Source organism: Sinohyriopsis cumingii, chromosome 16 (genome assembly GCF_028554795.1).
Source record: "Sinohyriopsis cumingii isolate HCF-2022 chromosome 16, ASM2855479v2, whole genome shotgun sequence".
Taxonomy (NCBI): domain Eukaryota; kingdom Metazoa; phylum Mollusca; class Bivalvia; order Unionida; family Unionidae; genus Sinohyriopsis; species Sinohyriopsis cumingii.
The window spans coordinates 8222630-8238408 of record NC_142976.1 but is presented as its reverse complement, the minus strand read 5'-3'; the positions used below and the strand labels follow the sequence as shown (position 1 = coordinate 8238408).

The 15779-nt window shown below is 35.4% G+C and overlaps 1 protein-coding gene across 3 annotated transcripts in view; it reads left to right on the top strand.

Moving 5' to 3' along the window:
• LOC149779901 (E3 ubiquitin-protein ligase UBR4-like) overlaps positions 1-15779 on the top strand; it is a 274868-nt gene that overhangs the window by 153781 nt on the left and 105308 nt on the right. For all 3 annotated transcript variants that reach the window (XM_089936591.1, XM_089936589.1, XM_089936590.1), the window contains 9 exons: positions 541-654; positions 5185-5304; positions 6462-6629; positions 11205-11282; positions 12285-12332; positions 13289-13459; positions 13890-13968; positions 14798-14986; positions 15304-15475. In XM_089936591.1, coding sequence (XP_089792717.1) covers positions 541-654; positions 5185-5304; positions 6462-6629; positions 11205-11282; positions 12285-12332; positions 13289-13459; positions 13890-13968; positions 14798-14986; positions 15304-15475 — 1139 coding nt within the window. The remainder of the gene's footprint in view (positions 1-540; positions 655-5184; positions 5305-6461; positions 6630-11204; positions 11283-12284; positions 12333-13288; positions 13460-13889; positions 13969-14797; positions 14987-15303; positions 15476-15779) is intronic.

The window sequence follows — 15779 nt, the reverse complement described above, 5'->3', positions numbered from 1 at the left end:
CAAGTTATTAATGAGGAAAACCATGTTTATAGTTAAGACAGATTCTAAAACCTATTTTGACATGAAATTCAAGCTTAGGCTCAGAGTTAAACTTTTGACAGTTTTCAGCTTGTATTAGAATAAGGTTATAATTATAAATGACTAGAAATTAACACTTTTGTCCATCTTCTAGTCTTCTACATTTTGATAATGGTGATGTCTTCCAAGCATTAGTTCTGATTTTGAGGTTTTGAGTTTCAGCAGTATTTTCGGGCTCAAAATGTATCAATATGTGGTCAGGTATGTTTAATAGGTAACCTTTGATGCAGCCAATTTACTTATATATATGTAGTTGGAAAGATGGGGACTTTTTTTTTTCAAGGAGGGCTGATATATAGATGGATAGATGTGGGGTCGTTTGGGGTTTTTCATGAGGGCTTCATCTAAAGATAGCAGAGAGTAATTTCCTAATGTTAATGTGATTGGGTAAGAATTTTTGGAGAAACATAATTTACTAAAACAATTCTTTTTTAGTTTTATTTTGCAAACTTCTCTCCCTAGGACCTGGATGATGTTGCATGTCGCAGTAAGCATTACGAAGTTAAGCTGGTATACCTGAGACTAGTCAGTGTGCTGCTGTCTAGAACAAAAGCTGGAACCAAACCATCAAATAAGGTGAGTTTCTACCTATTCAGGATGAAAGGGTGTCAACATGGTTCCAAACTGCAGTATTCCAAGAATGTTTCAAAATGTTATAAATATGTTTAGAGTCTGGTGGTGGGGGGATAAACAAAATGTCAGTCAGACATATAGAATCCTCACTGTAATTTTCTTTCAGTCTGGTTAATTTCTGTCCCTACAGTTGTGCATCATTAAGCATGGCAGGTAGAATGTGTAGGTAGGTTTTTAACCCGATTGTATTGCTGTCAGGAATCCTTGCCAAAATTCTGCTGAATTGCCTTGGTGTCGGTGTTGCTTCATGAAAGGATGAGTGACCACAGACATGGTATTTGCAGCTGGTCAGCTCTAAGTCAAATGCCAGGAACAGAAGCCCAACCTGTTCACAACATTTGTTGATCTGAGAAAAGTGTACGACACAGTTTGCCATCCACGTTAATGATGAAACCATTGCCAGAATTGTTAAAGCATGTGTGGCCTTCAGCAGACAGATTTGTGAGAGCAGCTGAGCATTATTCTACAAACAAAACTGAAGGCCTACAAGGCCCTTGTCTTGCAATATCTGCAGTTTGCATGCTAAGCCAAGATCTTGTACGGATGCCATTCCAAAAACCTGAACCATTTCCATATGAGCAGTCAGAGGAAAATGATGATGATAAGATGGCAAGACAGAGTCTTAGACACTGAGGTTCTGACACAGGCAGCCATTTTTCAAGCATCCACACTCAGCTGATGATATCACAGAAGAGATCAGAAACATTTCAACACTGATCTATGTTCCTGTGAACATCTTGTACAGGATTGCTCCACCTGACACAGTCTCATCCATACGGGATCTACAGACTTTGAACTGAGAAGTACAAAAGTTTAAATAGCATAAATCTCAGAACTGTGGCTCATTCTCTATTGGTCAAACAAACCAGAGTGGAATCTCTTGTCAAGTGTGTCACAGACAGTTCAGAGCACAGATTGGCTTGATTAGCCACTCCCATTCAGAAACCAAACCAGATCGTGATGTCATGGTCATCTTAGAAATTGAAGGATGAAATACACTAACAACATATCCTTGCCTGCCAATAAAGAACAGAACTTGCGTGATAATGTTTCAATCTTTTTTTTACAGATAAGGAATTCTAGATGCATTTCTGGTGTTTGCTTTTTTTTTGTTTGTAAAACTATGAGTGTCTTCGTTGTGTACCTGTACTGCAGTAATCAGTCTGTGTTGAATTGTTTTACATACATGAATCTGTTCTGACATAAATATTGTTTCATAACAAACTGACCACAGCCAAAATTGGGTTACCAAGAGGAAATGTGCCATGGAATAAAATTAAGGCTACAAAAACTCTTGTGTGAAAATCACGTGTTGGAGGTGTTGACCACTTTATCCAAAATAAATGTAAACCCAGTTTAGTTCACTGGAAAAGACAAACAAAGATAATGACCTGTGTACATATTTAAACACTTTATATCAAACAAGTGTATAGCATGTATATCTGTATTTTGTGTTTAAGTTTCGCCCATGATTGTAGATTGTAAGGGTCATTTGTAAACAAACTATTACATAGCTGCCCTAAGTAGGTTTTATGTCCCGTGAAATATAAACTATTAATTAATTTCTGAAGTAATTTTTTTGTGCACTGTATATTCTAGAACAGGTCTTTGTTTTTGAGTCATAAGTTTTGGGACATTGTTTAAAACTATAATATCAGTGTTCATCTGGTCAAATGATGAAATAAGGGTATCAGATGTAGGATTTAAAAATGAAATAATTTGGAAACTTGCATGTTCAAAAATGCACTCAGACTTGTATTTTATAAATAAAATTTTTTTGTTTAGAACAGTTATTCTCATCTTTCTTCCAAACTGCAAACTTTTGAAGAACAAAATTGTATAAAACTAGGTACAATATTGGAAACTTCAGATGATTGCTGTACATATAAAGTATTTTGCGACAAAACTATTGTGGATCATACAGTATGATAATTTTCTAAAATAAAATAAATCAGCCGAAAAACTGTTTTACAGTAGAGATGGAATATTTGGTTTTGAAGTCTATATTAGTTCAGCTCTTTTGCCAATTATTGTGTCCAGTGATCAAAACCTCAGATATTTTAATTCCCAACCAGAAGTCAGATCTCATCTTATCCCAGTATTTTGTGTATGTGGGGATAAAGTTTGACGCCAGTCACATTCCACCAGACACAATTGTACAGATTCTGGCACTTATAGCACGTCATATGAACAAGTCTATATTTACCTCGCTGCTCACTTTCTCTCACTGTACCCTGGGAACTAGAATGCACTGACTGAATTAGTTAAGCTAGGGAAATATCATTTCTGCCATCTCGTATTCTTGCTCCTAGCAAATGAGAGACCACACAGGGAACCACTATCTGTTCGGATTCCCCAGCGGACAGATCTTCACCACTACTTGAGTGGGTGGCTAGATTGGAACTGGTTTCTGACCAGATTCCCAATTCACACTCCCAGAATCCACTCCGTTCTGTACACAGACACATTAGATGGGGTGTAATGTGCAAAATAACCAATGCATGGGTTACAAAAGTATTATTAAAGCAAGTTATTGCTTTGTATACTTTTTACCCTGCATACATCAATGGCTGTTTGTATGATTATGATTACAGATGGCAAGCAAATAGAAGCCCGAGTGGTGAATAAACACAACTTGCAGAGATGCAGTAAACTAATTTTTTAACTTATCAAAATGATATCAGATACAAAGGTTATTTTATTACAAAGCAAGCTGATCTCAGAAGACGACTTTGAATCTTTTTAGTTAGCCAATTATTTTTAAAATAAATACCAAGTCAGCTGATAGAGGGAAGCCAACTTTGGATTTCTTTTTACCAGTATTCACAAGAAATTTTGAAAATAAATTGAAGCAATGGGACAGATTTAAAAACAACACAATTTAGTACTTTGTGCACAGATGTAAATGACCCACCATTTCCCAGAAGATTTGGAGTGGAAAATAAAAAAAATCTTTGACGCATTTGTGAAGGCCGGAAGAGAAGATTAATCATTTGAAAGATGTCCCAAATCTTTTGACTTAAAAATTAATGTGTCCCAGAACATACAGTGCACAAAAAAATTACATTAAAAATTAGTTGATAATGTGTCCCAACAAATATGGCATCCCAATATATACCATAAATATGGTATTTTGAGTTTCAGAGACCATCATCTTGCTAATTAATGCCTTGATGGAATCTTTGATGTGTGCTCTAGGCATTATCGAAACCTTATGAACAATAAATGAAGCTTCTTTCAAGAACCTTACTTTTGAGACGGTCTTCCAGCTCTCCTCAGCATTTGCAAAGAGCACGACTCATACCTTGTCAAACAAGGGTTGTTTGCAGTTGAATGGGAACTTTACCAATGAATTTTTGGCAGGGAATCATTAACCCTCAATTGTACCAGTTCCTGTTGAGATCCCCAGTCGTCATATCAGTGCTGGTAATGATTATGGCTCCATTGTCCAGATTGGGCTGTTTGGTTTCATTTGGCTTCGTATAAAGGTAGAAGGAAGGTCCAAATCGTCTCTTTCAAGTGTTCCTCTTGTATTTTTGGCAGCCACCATTCGAGTGGATTGTCCTCACTAACTTATCAGTCCCTTATAGAGAGGAACCATATATAATAAATAAACTTACGAGGTTGGTGCTATTCCTTTGTCTTGGGAATTCTTGAATCCTCATCTGATGATTTTATGGGGGTTGATTTTGGAGCAAACTTACATATGGGTCCTATTGTGGCAGAACACGTGACAAGAGTCCTTGTGCTGTTTTGAAAGGAGTGTTTCTGCCTAATTTTAGGGTATATGTATTTATTTCTTGTGACAGTTTTTGTTGAAGCCATCAAAGTCTCTTCTAACAGGGAAAGTCGACAGTGCAATAGTAGTAGGTAATTTATCACTAAAATCAGAATGTAGATATGGAGGGTAAGATTTATTTTAATTAAACATGACTTAAATTCCTGTGAGTGGAAAGATTCCATCCTCCCATCTGCTCTGATGTCTTGTAGTTTTGGTCTAGAGCAATGGAGGAAGGCTATTCCGTATGTTAGATATGACTAATGAGTCAGACTGGGGTCATGTTCTTCTCAATTCTGGGCCACCATTCACTAGTTTTTGGAGGGAATAATAGCTTGGGCTGGGGACTTGGCATCCCAGAAAGGAAAGTATTACATAATTAAAACTAGTTATACCTCCAGAAAAATTATGTTTTATTGCAGTCTGCGTTAATTTAGCATACTAAATGTAGAACTGTCAAACCAGTCTTAAGGAGTTGCATCTAGGATTTAGAAAATGGCCTTAAAAGACAATTTGGTGCTTTAAGGAGGTTTATTTCTACAATATTTGGGTATAAAGGACCTAAAAAATGTGTTTGTTTAAGACAGTTGATTGTGTAATGAAGTTGACTTTGAACTCAGTTCATCTGATTGCCAAAATGAGACAACAATTTAAATCCAGAAAATAGGAATTAATATTTTTTACCTGTTTTGCAGTCCTCATCTTTCATCAGTAATAGCACAGCCAGAGCCTTGCTGTCCAATGATGCTATAGACTACTGTCTGAAAATACTTCAGAAATTGCTTACTTACTGGAAGAACTACAACCCAACCGAGGTAGGTACACAGTGTCAAGCTGTACTATGGTCATAGTTTTAATTATGAGAAAGAAACCAATTCAGTTTCTGTGTTATGAGGATTCCTAAAGTTATCATTTGAATTGGGAATTATAATCTGTAAAAGAAATATGCCATATTTCAAAAATTATAAAAGGAAAGTTTATTATCTTAAAAGTACTATGTATTACCTCACTTCATTGAAGTACATGATAACTCTTTGTCTTTTGTGTACTAGTTGTCTGAAACATTTTAATGCCATCTGTAACCGATCTTAGATTCTGTAGATATAGGTTTCAGACTGGTACAATTTCTGTGCTTTGTTAATTGGGCAATTTTCATTGACAAATCCAGAGATGATTACCTTCTATATTTTGTGGAATTATTGTGTATTTTCATTCAAATTCCAATCTGAATTATATTATTGAAATTCCTGAAAACTTAAAATTGTATGGTTTACAGTTTTAAACAGGATGATGATGTATGATTGTATTGAAGTATGCATGGGCTTACAGGATGATGATGTATGATTGTATTGAAGTATGCATGGGCTTACAGGATGATGATGTATGATTGTATTGAAGTATGCATGGGCTTACAGGATGATGATGTATGATTGTATGGAAGTATGCATGGGCTTACAGGATGATAATGTATGATTGTATTGAAGTATGCATTCTTACATGATGATAATGTATGATTGTATTGAAGTATGCATGGGCTTACAGGATGACGATGTATGATTGTATTGAAGTATGCATGGGCTTACAGGATGATGATGTATGATTGCATTGAAGTATGCATGGGCTTACAGGAGGATGATGTATGATTGTATTGAAGTTGAAGTATGCATAGGCTTACAGGATGATAATGCATGATTGTATTGTAATTTGCATCGATGAAATTCTGTTTCAGTGTATGTATGAAGATTAATCTCATAATGTTGCTAATGTTAAAATGCAGGTGTTTTAAACCAACACATTTCAAACAGAAATAAGCAGGACATAAAATATTTGGAATGGGCTCAAGTCAAAGTATGTAATTACATGTACTTATTGATATCATTGTCAGCCACATTTTTACTGGGGTCCTAATATGGGAAATATTAAGACATCACATGTAAAAATATGCTTAAATACTTCCTCTTAAACCTTTCAGAAAGAGACAGCACCCCTTCCAGGGCAGCTGTTGAAGTCCCACCCATCCACACCACCCCCAGACATGTCCCCATTCTTCCTACGACAGTACGTGAAGGGCCATGCTAGTGACATTTTTGAGGACTACCCCCAACTTCTGACAGAGATGGTTCTCAGATTGCCTTATCAGGTATGGTTTCTCATTTTCAACATTTATATCTACCGTTGCCCTATCAGGTATGGTTTCTTTTTTTCAACATTTATATCTACCATTGCCCTGTCAGGTATGGTTTCTTTTTTTCAACATTTATATCTACCGTTCCCCTATCAGGTATGGTTTCTTTTTTTCAACATTTATATCTACCGTTGCCCTATCAGGTATGGTTTCTTTTTTTCAACATTTATATCTACCGTTGCCCTATCAGGTATGGTTTCTCATTTTCAACATTTATATCTACCGTTGCCCTATCAGGTATGGTTTCTTTTTTTCAACATTTATATCTACCGTTGCCCTATCAGGTATGGTTTCTTTTTTTCAACATTTATATCTACCATTGCCCTATCAGGTATGGTTTCTTCTTTTCAACATTTATATCTACCGTTGCCCTATCAGGTATGGTTTCTCATTTTCAACATTCATCTCTACCCATCAGATTCATGCTGTGCTCAGAAAGCATTGTAGTAGACCATTTGCCTGGAGTAACACAGTAGGAATGAAAAAATCCATTGCTTGGCAGTCCTAAGCAACCAAATTTTAGCTTCAGAGAGCAAATTGCTTCAGAGTCATAGCCCACATGGGCAGTCAGATTATTTGTTGCTATGGTTTGTGAAAATTTTGATTAATTTGGTGCAAAATCAGTTGACCTTGTGTAGGTTAAAAGATTTCATCAGCTACCCGATCACAAGACACGATGACCCATTAACCTCTGTAAACATTCAGCATTTGGCAAGAAACAAATCAATTTCAGTGATAAGTTGCCAAAATTATACTGCAGTAGACAAAATTCGCATTTATATTTCAAGTTCACATAGTAATACCCTACATGTTTCAAAAATCTATTTTAATGTGGCTTGAGAACTAATTATTAAACGAAATTCTGTCCAAAAGAGTTATTGTATTTATATAGTTGTATTGTTATTCATTTTAACTAACTTTTGTTTTGGGTGGCCTTAGAAGTATATGTCATAAAACTATATAGCTAAAGTGGGGATAGTTACTGTTTAGAAGTATACTGTTGCACATAATAAGTTTTAAGTTTTACTATGTTCATGAGATGGAATTTTGATTAGAGATGTATGCTGATGTAAATTTGTAAATACAAGCTTAATATATCTGAAGATAAATATCTAAAACCATTGTTTTTATTTCTTTATTATCAATTACAATATTTGTTCTCCTCATTCAGCTCAGTAACTGAAAGTAAAGATTCACTCGAGTGTCTGAAAGATCAAGATGATGTAACATTAGTTTTGGGACAAGCCAACATTAAAGTGTAAATATTCAGACTTTAAAATAATTCAAACCTGGTGCTCAATCCTCCTACAGAAGAAAAAATAAACACAACAAAGCCCAAAAGTTAAGGGGTTTCCCACCAATGTTCTAAGCATGTTTGTTTGTACATATTTGTTTTGCTTTCATTTTCCTTTTTCTTTTCCTTCAAATATGCACATTTCCATTTCTATGTACTTTAATGCAAACAAACATAGCTATTTTGTTATTATAGGGTTTTAATACCATTTTTCAGCACAAGATAGGCTATACATGGTGGCCGGTATAAATGGTGGAGGAAGAACCCGGGAAAACCCCAGAAAGAATCTCAAGCCCATGAGAAGCTACTGGCATGCTTTCTCACAAACCCACATTGTGAAAACCCCGTAAAGAATCCCAAGCCCATGAGAAGCTACTGGCATGCTTTCTCACAAACCCACATTGGCCGAGCCTGAGACTCAAACTCACATAGAGGTGAGATGGCAGTGATCCGTAATGGCGAGCACTTTAGACCACCTGCCACTTGGGGCCCCAACATACCTGGTAATTGCCATCCTTGTGTTGATGGTCATCTGATTATGCTGGCAACTACACGTCTGTGTCTGTCCAGGTTACTCCTCCATTTAGATGATCTTGATATTGACCATCATTAGAATTACAAAGTCCCCATTGGCTCCTTTTCAGCATTATTGATTAAAAATGAATATCACAGTAATCAGCTTGTCAGAGAAAAATTGGTGGGTGTAAACAGTGCCTGGAGTTGTGTCTATTTACACTCACTGATTGGTTAATCAGACATTGTGGTTGACAAGGGGCAATAGGTCAGTTAAGTAAGCTCCTTCAGAAATCATGTGACAGAATAAGGACATCAGTTCAGTAGATTTAAAAAATTTTAAATTGACTTCTAAACATACAATTTGTTACTAACATAAATTTTGCACATTTGAATGCAATTGAAAACAAAACAGGTGCATTTTTGGCCATAATATTATTCTTTTCACATTATATTAAACAGCAGGTTTTGAACATAAATAAGATTCCGATGGCAAAGTTCCCTTGATAGTTCTTTAATAAAAGTCAGTATGCTTTCAATTAATGAGTTATATCTCTCATAGTTAACTGCAAAAAAGTATTTTTTAATCCACAAGATTTTTAGTTGCTTTCACAAGTTTACTGCCAGGTGTCCAATGATAATAGCCATTTTAGTTAGTAAGTTTCACATTTAACAGGCTGTCACTAGTTTTCTGCTCTAGATTTCTCCTTTGTGACGGTGTCTACATGTCTGGGGATATAATTCTGATAAGCCTAGTGATATAATTCTGATAAGCCTAGTGATATAATTCTGATAAGCCTAGTGATATAATTCTGATAAGCCTAGTGATATAATTCTGATAAGCCTAGTGATATAATTCTGATAAGCCTAGTGATATAATTCTGATAAGCCTAGTGATATAATTCTGATAAGCCTAGTGATATAATTCTGATAAGCCTAGTGATATAATTCTGATAAGCCTAGTGATATAATTCTGATAAGCCTAGTGATATAATTCTGATAAGCCTAGTGATATAATTCTGATAAGCCTAGTGATATAATTCTGATAAGCCTAGTGATATAATTCTGATAAGCCTAGTGATATAATTCTGATAAGCCTAGTGATATAATTCTGATAAGCCTAGTGATATAATTCTGATAAGCCTAGTGATATAATTCTGATAAGCCTAGTGATATAATTCTGATAAGCCTAGTGATATAATTCTGATAAGCCTAGTGATATAATTCTGATAAGCCTAGTGATATAATTCTGATAAGCCTAGTGATATAATTCTGATAAGCCTAGTGATATAATTCTGATAAGCCTAGTGATATAATTCTGATAAGCCTAGTGATATAATTCTGATAAGCCTAGTGATATAATTCTGATAAGCCTAGTGATATAATTCTGATAAGCCTAGTGATATAATTCCGATAAGCCTAGTGATATAATTCCGATAAGCCTAGTGATATAATTCCGATAAGCCTAGTGATATAATTCTGATAAGCCTAGTGATATAATTCTGTCCCCCATATGCTCTTATGAAAATTCACTTTGCATGAAATACACAATGCAAATTCAGTAATACTTGCCTTTATCATGTTAGACCAATTTCCAAGCATTGCTGAAACTAATATTTGTTAGCAGGTGAGTTTTTTAGCATTAGGAGAAAGTGCATATTCACCATTCAAAAATGAATTTACCATCCACAGCAAGTTAGTTTCTGCAAGATAACTTAACAGGGAATTATTAGATTTTAACCCAAGTATGCAGCTTTATACTGATAAGGCCTAAAATAAATTACATGTTCGGCCTTCTGTGATATCATTTAGAGGAGTTATGTCCCCTGCATGCTTCTCTTTCTGACTTCACAACTTAACTTTATCAGGGATTGCTGGATTCAAACTGATTTCCCTTTGAGACTTAGGATGAGTTTGATTTTTAATGATCTATGAAATCATTTAAAGAAGTTATGCATGTTGATTACCCCTTCCTTGTGCTTTTAGTTGCCACAGTATAACTTGACCAAAGTTTACTGGATTTCAATCAAAATAAGTTTCTGGCTTTATATTGATGAGACCTAGACATTCTGAATGTTTATAAAAGGACAAACAATGTTACCCACTTCTTTCCTGATACAAAGATGGATGTGTTTTGGGTGACTTCTTGTTGTTTTGGCTTTAATGCTATTTTTCAGCTCATGATAGATACATTGTAGCCAGTATAATGGGAGGAAGGACTGGGGAAAACCCTGGTAAGAATCATCAACAATCGGGAAGCTACTGGCAAGCTTTCTCACACACCCACATTGTCCGAATCTGAGATTCAAGCCCACACAAACAGAGGTGAGATAGCGGTGATCTGTAAAGGTGAATGCCTAAGATCACTCAGCCATCCAGGGTTCCCCGTTTTAAGGGGATACTTTAGATATTTAAACTCAGTAGAAAACTTTCCAACAGAATGTTTAAAATGGTACAAAATAATACATTTATTTTAATGCTTGACCAATAACAACACATTATTTAGAGTTTCTTGGCAGAAAAAGGGCATTTTAAGGGGAGATGATTTGACTCCTTTTGTTTTCTTGTGGTGATGTTTTTCACACAGTGCTTTTCAGACCAAACTAAATAAGCTCAGGTGGTGGTACACTCTCCTCTGATGGGATTTGGAAGTGTCAGTAAGGTGTAAGGGACTGATGTTATCCCAGTAATAGTTCATAATATGTTTATACATTGTGTTACAGTTGAAGAAGCTTGCAGACGGTGTGACTGATGTGCCTGCTGCCCAGTTTGACCAGGCCTGGCATACCACTTTGGCCGAGGTAGTACACATATCTAGCTCTACAGATTCACTTATTTCATATAAATTACCTTTTTAACCATTTTTTTCTTTCTCTCACCTGTTTTAGCATAAATCATGACAGAACTACCTTTATGTGTTTGTGGCTGGTAACAGTATACAGATTTAATTTTGATATTGTATCTTATAAAGCATGTTTTTCTCTTAAACATTTTGATCAGACTGATATCAATGCAGGGTTTCCACTTCCAGGAAATCAGGGAAAAAGTCAGGAGATAGAATAGACTGTTCCCAACCATGAAAAGCCCTTAAATATTGATGAAAATTGCAAATAATAATTGAATTGGGGGGGGGGGAGCCAGCAATTTGTAGCCACCAGCTGATGATAGAAAATTGGTAATTCTGTCATAATTGAAATGATCGTAAGTTAAATTTTTTGAGTTCTTACCAGAAATTTCAGGGATAGCGTAATACTTTCAGTCAGTTGGGACACAATTGCTGTAAGGTTCTAAACAGATATTACTGTGCTATGTTGTGATTATATGGCATGCTGTATTAATATTTAAATTCTTTGAAATTGTAAGCAGTCTTAACAGTTAATGGTAGTTAATCCCATATACATAATACTGTAATGCTGAAATTGTAAGCAGTCTTAACAGTTAATGGTAATTAATCCCAGATCATGACTTGAATACTGAAATTGTAAGCAGTCTTAACAGTTAATGGTAATTAATCCCATATACATAATACTATAATACTGAAATTGTAAGCACCTTAACAGTTAATGCTAATTAATCCCAGATCATGACTCTTGAATACCAAAAACTTTAAATAAATTTAAGTGTAGTTTTGGGAGTTCAAATGTTCTCTGCAATCTCAGATATTTAATTTCAGCATAATAGTTAAAATTGACATGGAACTTATTGAATGGTTTATACTTAGTGTGTTAATACAAGGAAATGCACTGTCTGTCTAAATTAGCAATGTATGTTCATTTCTTTTACTCTAATGTTTTATGTTTCAGTATACTATGACTCAACAGACACCATTTGTAAAAAGGCAAGTCCGAAAGGTAAGTGAGACTTTGATCTATAACAGAATTCATGATAATTATTTTGTCATGATTTTGCAGATGATTACAAGTTGTATATATATATATACATACTGCTTTTCCTCTAATTATTTAGATTTTGATCCTTTTGTCTTGTCAGTGTAAACAATGTAAAACAGTAATAAAACATTAATATTATATTTCTGCCACCAGAGGTGTAATTGTTTAAAGGTTTTGAAAGTCAGATACAGTGTGGGGGAGGTATATTTGTATATCGATAAAGGTGAGACATCAGGTTCCATGGGACACTTATTAGATGATCTGACAATTTTCACTTGGAAACTGATTTTTCTTTGGCGGGTACTAAAGTCAGTGGGACTTGGAATAAACATAGTTTTTAGCTCTTGATAAATTCTATTCGCTTAGCTACCGCTCCGGTGGCCTTGTGGTTAGAGCCTCCACCACGGATGCGAGAGCTCAACTGTTCAATTCCCAGCCAAGTCGTGCCAAAGACTTTTAAAAATGATACTAACAGCTGCCTCACTTTGCGCTCAGCATTAAGAGGTTAGTGTTAGGACTGGTTGGCAGCATGATGCCCCAGTGCTAGACATCACTATTAACTGCCACATTGCAGATATCGTAGCAGTATGACTGAAAAATAGTTACAGCTGCGTTAAAAATCCAAATCACACACACACACACACTATTCGCCTAGCTTTCCTTTTCTAAACCTAATTGCTAAATCTTTACTATGTTACAATATTTGGAATGCTAGCTGTCTTCAGGTGAATGCCTAATTTTGGAACAGATCAACGCAGATACAGGCTCTTTTTGTGCATTACTTTACTTTTATGGTAGTGTTTGGAAGAATACTTCCAAAAAAGTGTTTTGCTTTGAGTATTTGTAAATATGACAACCAAAGTATGTACCCCAATCCATTTTAGCAACAAAATTATCATCCATTTTTCTTGTTGTAGTTGCTGTTATTCATCTGTGGCTCCAAGGAGAAATACCGATCACTTCGAGACTTACATGCCATAGAGTCCAGCCTCCAGGCCGTGATGGAACTGTGTAAAAAGGGAGGACTAGACACTTCTGATGTAACCCCACATGGAGTTGTTCTGCCCTATGACACTCTGCTGACTCTGGTGAGTCCAACTTTTTATCTCCTATGAGATAATTCGGTGAAAATGAAAGGGATCTTCTATGAAAAACGGGTCATGTATTCATCCAACAGAGAGATGACTTACATTAGAGTAAGGGTTGGGGGTACAGTTAGCAGTTTTCTCTTATTGTTTTCAGCCAAAACTTACACAAGTATCCCATGCAAGAGATTGTCAGTTACCTCCAAAACAGTGTCAGTTTTTGCTTACATCGACTGTTTATTTCTTTTGTACAAAATTTTCTTTCAGAATTACACATCATTATTTACATCTGATAAAGCAGGTGAACAAAAAGTTGATGCCTTTTAATAGTAAAGAAGAATCATCCATTGGTTTCACAGTATTTTTTGTTGATATTTTTTCCTTAAAAAAACAAACAAACTTGAAGACACTTTTTCCCCCATTCATGTTTCAGATTGAACATTTGAAGGAGTGCTCAGATATTGCCTCTCAGCGTCCAGTCAACTGGCAGCTATACTGTCAGGACCATCCAGGTATGTACTGTGAGGAAAACAGGTTGAAATACCTACCAACTTATATAGATTGCTAATTACTTTAAAGATATGTGTTGTTTTATTTTATTAGAAAAAAGAGAATTTCTGTCATGAGTTATTTTTTTAGTTAAATATCTTTGATTTTGCTAAATTGCATTGCTGCTGTAATTTCTGTAAAGGGTCAGTTGTAAATTTGAAAATGTGTTCTGCTTAACACTATGTCTTGCCTTTCTTTTTAATCATGGGCTTGAACAAAAGTATGTAGTGCACTTTGCATCTCCAGAAATTCTGTAATTTTGATCTCCATCAATAAAAAGTCCTAATTTTTTTTAATGTCTTACCTTTTACATTGTGGTGAGACAAAGTGATGGTGGCATTAATGTTAGGATTATATATCATAGATTTTGGAAGTCAGAAATGGAGGGGAGGACACATCATTGCATGGGTTGCTGATAAGACTCCATGTTCAACCAAAAAAAAAGCTTTTTTTATTGTATGAACTTCAGATACTTCATTCCCATTGATACAAAGTCTTTGTTTATTAGCTTGATAAAAAAAAATAAACTTATAACATGGTCAGTTGAATGAATACTAATTGTGTAAGAACAAATCTGGATTTGCAGTATACTGAATATTTATAATTACTGGGGCATCCTCAATCCAGTAAGGTTAATGCCCTTTTGATACAAGATAACAAAGTTATTCTTTAAAATCTGTAGTCTGGGTAAAAGAGAATACTTTTTGATGAGCTGCCAAGTTCTCAAAAGACAGAATGGGGATGGGAGTAAGATATATAAAATTTGTATCTATATCCAGTTTTTTCCCCCAGGTGTTCTGCCATACCTGGTGAAGGCCAGCATAGTGTTGGATGAAGGAGTAGCACACACTCTGCTTCAGCTGCTGCAGTGTGCACTGTGTGGGACCAAGGGAGGTAGCTCTCAGGAACAAGGGGCTAGTAACTCTCCTGCCAAGGATAAAAAGGACAAAGAGAAAGATAAGGATAAAGACAAAAATGAAGGTAATTGTAACAAATAACTTTGAGAGAATATCTTTGTTACTTTGTACTAAATATATTTTTGTCCATTGATGCTATGATATGGCTACAGAAGATTTGTTTAGATATATATTGTGAGGAGTTTCATCTGGCATAACAGGTAATTAGAATATTTAGCAGCCTGTGTTTTACTATAAGCATCGGTCTCCTTTTTGTGCAGTTTTTACCTCATATTTGAGATTGAATTCCAAACTTTATGATGTTTACATTTTGATAAATAGTTTGATTACTTAATTTAACAGAAAAAACCCACCTAACATTCACTTGGTTTTCTTCCTCAGATTCAGATGATGGTATGAAGCACGATGAGACACTGTGTATAAATCTTGTACAGCTGTTAAACAAAGTGTTGGATCACAGTCTGCTCACAAAATTCATCCGTACCTTCCTTTTGGAGTCCAACTCAACGGCCATTCGCTGGCAGGCACACTCACTCATTTACCAGATCTACAAGTAAGTGATCATTGAATTTTAATTTTAGTGGCATTAATTTTTGTCCCCTCAGCAAAATATGGCAAAACACTCGTATTGCATTTCTAATGGCATTGCTATCAAAATCAACACCAATCGCCAAGATCAAGTTACTGTATGTACAATACATCATGGTTAGGTTTTGGGTTTTTCACTTGGTAGTATTTCACAAACCCCATAATGGATTGTATTTAGATTTGGGATTTATCATTATAAAGCTAAGGTAGTATATTCTGCACCATGTTCACTGAACCTCCCGTCAAGATCACACATTTATAGAAATGCT